Below are 4,305 nucleotides of genomic sequence, written 5' to 3'. Positions count from 1 at the left end.
GTGAGCTAACATTTATTTCATTTTTGTGGTAAACGCTATTTTCTGTGTATTCCCTGCCTGCCTGCCTTTCCCATGTAGTTTGCTGCAGAGGCAAGCGATAATGGTTTTGTTTTTTCAGTGTATTTCACCATATGTTTGTCATTTTAATTCCATCTACCATAAGTTCTTCTACTATATATTAAAAATAGCCCCATGTACATATGTTGCCCATGTGTTAGAGTTTCATATGCGCTTGTTTTTACTGTAAACCTTTGACAGAAGGAGGGAGTCGTTCAAGGTCATTTTGGAATATAGGTATCATGCACTACAGTACTGACCTCAAAAATATCTTCTTGATGAGGGTAGTATTCATGAGAAGCCTTCACAGGAGGACCTTTGGCATGCTTACTGCCCTACTTTCAAATTAATCCCATGTCAGTATGACTGGTTCTGTGGATGCTTTTTATTCCTTTAGAGTATGTAATTAGTTTTGATAAAACCATTCAGAATACCAAAGGTGCAGAGAGGAAAGCTGGAGGTTTTTTTCATTGCAGGGAGGTATTCTGTTTCTGTAATGGATCTGTTTGTAAACAGCCACCCAACTGACCTCTGCGGTCATCCGAGGCACTAATTTTATCGAAAATTTAATTCTACGGTCATCTAGCATATAGTGTTTCTAGTCTGATTTAAATACGGTATGTGTGATTTGCTGGAAGCTAATCGATCCACTGTATCAGTCATTTACAGTTATTTACACGTTGTTGTACCCTCATAGTTTCTTGAAAGGGAAGAGTAAGATCTTTTTATTCGGCACCTTAGCGTAGTTGTGGGTATTGTATTCAAATGTGTACCAGTGTTAGTTCAGAAAGGCAAAACCAAAGGACGCAGCAAGCGTAGCTGAGGCAGGTGGTGTACAAAGTTTAAAGCTATCTCTGTCAAATTCTTCCAGTGAGATCAGAACCTTTACGAGTCACTACGGCCCTGCTCTCGGAGCATATTTCCATGTGGGCCTAATTACTGCGAGACTCTTGCTTTTCTGATGCGAGTAAATCATTGCGTTCTAATGGGTTGAGCCCCTTCACCCCCCAACTTCATTTCATTTTTCCTTTTAAAACTCTGGTCTTCTGAGCTGAAAAACCAATCCGTTAACCCAATGAGCCAGCCAGGATGTCTGCCTGTTTTTTAAACTTTGAAAAATCGTTTATTTTCAGAAGCCCAACGTTAGTGAAAAACATACCCACCAGCTTAGGCTATGGAGCAGCTCTTAATGCAAGCTTGCAGGTAAAAACGACTAAATTATTCTTTCTTTGCACCCGCTAACTATGTTCTTATGTGTGACGTACTTAATTTCCTGTTAATACTTTGGTATGGAGTTTTACCTGTATTTATGTTTATGTGGACCTGATGGTCATTCGAAATAGTTGGGTTTATCATCCAAGTAAGTTGTATTACCTAGCACTGCAAGAAGTACCAGTTCTTATCCTTGCTACTTTTGATGTGAAGAAGCAAGAAGGACACCCTGTGGCAAAATCTGGAACACTCCGTTTTGCTGCAAATGTTAGATTGATAGAAGCTTTTGCAAATGCATGTGGATATGCATTAATATTTATCCAAGCTGTCATAAATGATTTCACATCATAGTGTTGGGGAACATGGTGCTCATGGCAAAAACTTTAAAGTTTAATTATAATATATAATTTTTATGCAGAAGAGGCAAATGTCAGGACTTTTTTATTTTGAGTTAAGTTCTGGTCATTTTTTAAAGTATAGCAGCTGCCTGCATTATAAAGGAGCCATACGTTGTGTGGAAGGGTATAGGGGTTAAGTGTAATTCAGAGTTAAAAAATGATGTGAAACTAGAAAGTGCTATGAATATCGGAACGTATTAGTAGAAAATAATGAAACCTATGTAAGAGAAATAGTAAACCAGAAATACGGATGCTGTTGTATTCAGAACGTGAAAATAAATGGAAAATGCACAAAATCTTCCTGACCACCTCTACAGCTCCCCAAAATGAGCTGCTTTGTGTGCGTGTGTACGCTCATACACGCATGAACATTTAGAAGCAATTTGTATATATGCTAATAATTTTATTTTTACTCTTCATTTTGCTAGGCTGCACTGGCAGAGAGTAGTTTACCATTGCTTAGTAACCCAGGATTGATAAATAACGCATCCAGTGGCTTACTGCAGGCAGTCCATGAAGATCTCAATGGTTCGCTGGATCACATTGACAGTAATGGAAATAGCAGTCCGGGCTGCTCTCCTCAGCCTCACATGTAAGTGCAGTTAGCATCCTTTCAAGAAAAAATGCCTTAGTCTAAGACACAATATTACTCAAAAGTGCTTTGAAACACGGTAAGTGAAACATCTGGAACTATATGTTTGAAACTAAACATTTATATTAACACGTTTAAATAGATGAGTCTTCATTGACTTTGTAGTAAGACTGGTGTCAGCTTTTTTCTTATTTTTTCTTCTTTTTTTTTTTTTAAAAACCCTCTTCAAGTTGCTTGCAAGCATTGAATATAATGGGAGGCTGATCTCTGTGGTCATTTTCACAGCCTGGTTTGTAAGATATAGTCAGAATGTTCATGTTGGAATTAGTTGTAATTTTAACTATGAGTCTCTAAACCATTTATGAACTGTAGTAGAGATATTGCCCATTTATATAAACCGTAAAATGCAAAGTTTAACTGTTGCCCACAGTTTACATAGAAGCCAGTAAAGTGTAACTTTTTGCCTGTCGTATAAATCAGTGTAATTACATATTCAAGTTTAATTACTGGTGCGTCTGTATTGGCAAGGTTTATATGTTATATTTTATGCAAGACTACGATTCCTATTAATATTTAGCAGCTAACTATATCATTAATTACTCTAAAATCTTTCCCCTACCATCTTTTTAATGGAGCTGAGAGAGTGGAAGTATTAAAAATTGATGTATTGTGGATTTCAGAAATGTGTCTGAAGCTTTAGAAATGCCTGGCCTTAATCAGTGGTGTCAAACGTGGCAGTTTCTTGTTTACTAAATAGTAAAACATGTATCTTGGAGGTATTGTTTCCCAGGTTATTTATATAATAATTAGCAGTGTGATATCTAAGTAGACTTAGATTTAAGTTTACTGTAGGATGATTTTTAATGTGTATATGCAATTATGGTCTCCTTTTTTTTTTCCTGTGTTTAAAATAGCTGATCTGATTTGCCTTTTTTCATTCCATTTTCTCTGTCACATTTTTAATATTCATTTTAATTTCTAGAGTGGGATATTTAGCAGTAACAGTAATTGAGACCAAACTCCCTTTATACTTATGCTCTGGTGTGTGGAGAATCCATTGTGATCTGACCTTTTTTAGGGGAAATATTTTGCCGAGTTTTTCTTCTTTTGTTTGGCATGTTAATATATCTATGATCACATAGAAATGTTTATTGTCACGCATTTAATTGTTTTATTGCACATTTATTCTACTTGCCTTTGAAAATAATACACTGTGAACATTCATCTATTTTATCAGGTTCCAAACCATTACTTTTTCAAAATGGAAAAATTTGTCTTTTGGAAGTGTCTTTAGATGTATTAAATAATACAAAAGAAGTAATAAAACTTGAAGTAGAAAGAACATGAATATATGCTCTTGAGAGTAACACTACTCTAAAACAAGTAAAGTGAGCAATCAGACAAAAGTTTTTATATCCCATGCTTTATGCTATCAACCATGCAGTGGGTAGCTTGAGGCCTTTTACTTTTAGCAGTTCTCCTGAGTATGCTAATGCTCTCTTCCTGTATAAAATGCCAAGACAATAAAACTTTAAAGAGCAAACAAGAGTTAGATCATGTGTGTTAAAAACAGCTACTTTACAAAAAAGAATGACACTTGCTATTAAAGTTGTTTTGTAAGTGTTTGGCAGATCTGTTTACATATCCTATGTACTGTCTGCCATTCCGCTGGATAAACTGAGATATCCGTGCATATGATTATGTAGATACGGCTACATTTATAGCTGTGTTTATAGCTAAAATACTGCATATTGTAGCAATTCTTGCCTATAAAAAAAAAGCAAATAACTGGAGTTACACCCTAACTCAAGATTCAGCCTTCCTCTCTCGTTTCTATGACATGTCGTTTGTCAAAACAGGCAGTTTCGGGACTTGCCGTGGTGACTCTTTTGAAACTTATGACTACATGTTGCTCAGTTCGTGATAGATTGAAGCTAAGATTTAGACTTGAACCTGGTACTTCACATCTGGTTTTTGAAACAGAGTAGGAAGAGCAGTTAGAGTTATCAACTTGCCCATCTGTGGATAGGTATCTGACATAGGTGG

At 36.0% G+C, this 4,305-nt stretch overlaps 1 protein-coding gene across 1 annotated transcript in view; it reads left to right on the top strand.

Annotated features, from left to right (window-relative positions):
• LOC104161171 (forkhead box protein P2-like) overlaps positions 1-2,263 on the top strand; it is a 37,555-nt gene extending 35,292 nt beyond the window's left edge. Inside the window, 2 exon segments of the mRNA XM_009699504.1 lie at positions 1,191-1,260; positions 2,096-2,263. Coding sequence (XP_009697806.1) covers positions 1,191-1,260; positions 2,096-2,263 — 238 coding nt within the window.
• Positions 2,264-4,305: the final 2,042 nt, after the last annotated feature.

Source organism: Cariama cristata, unplaced genomic scaffold (genome assembly GCF_000690535.1).
Source record: "Cariama cristata isolate BGI_N322 unplaced genomic scaffold, ASM69053v1 scaffold8804, whole genome shotgun sequence".
NCBI classification, from domain to species: Eukaryota; Metazoa; Chordata; class Aves; order Cariamiformes; family Cariamidae; genus Cariama; species Cariama cristata.
This window is presented reverse-complemented; position numbering and strand designations above follow the sequence as displayed.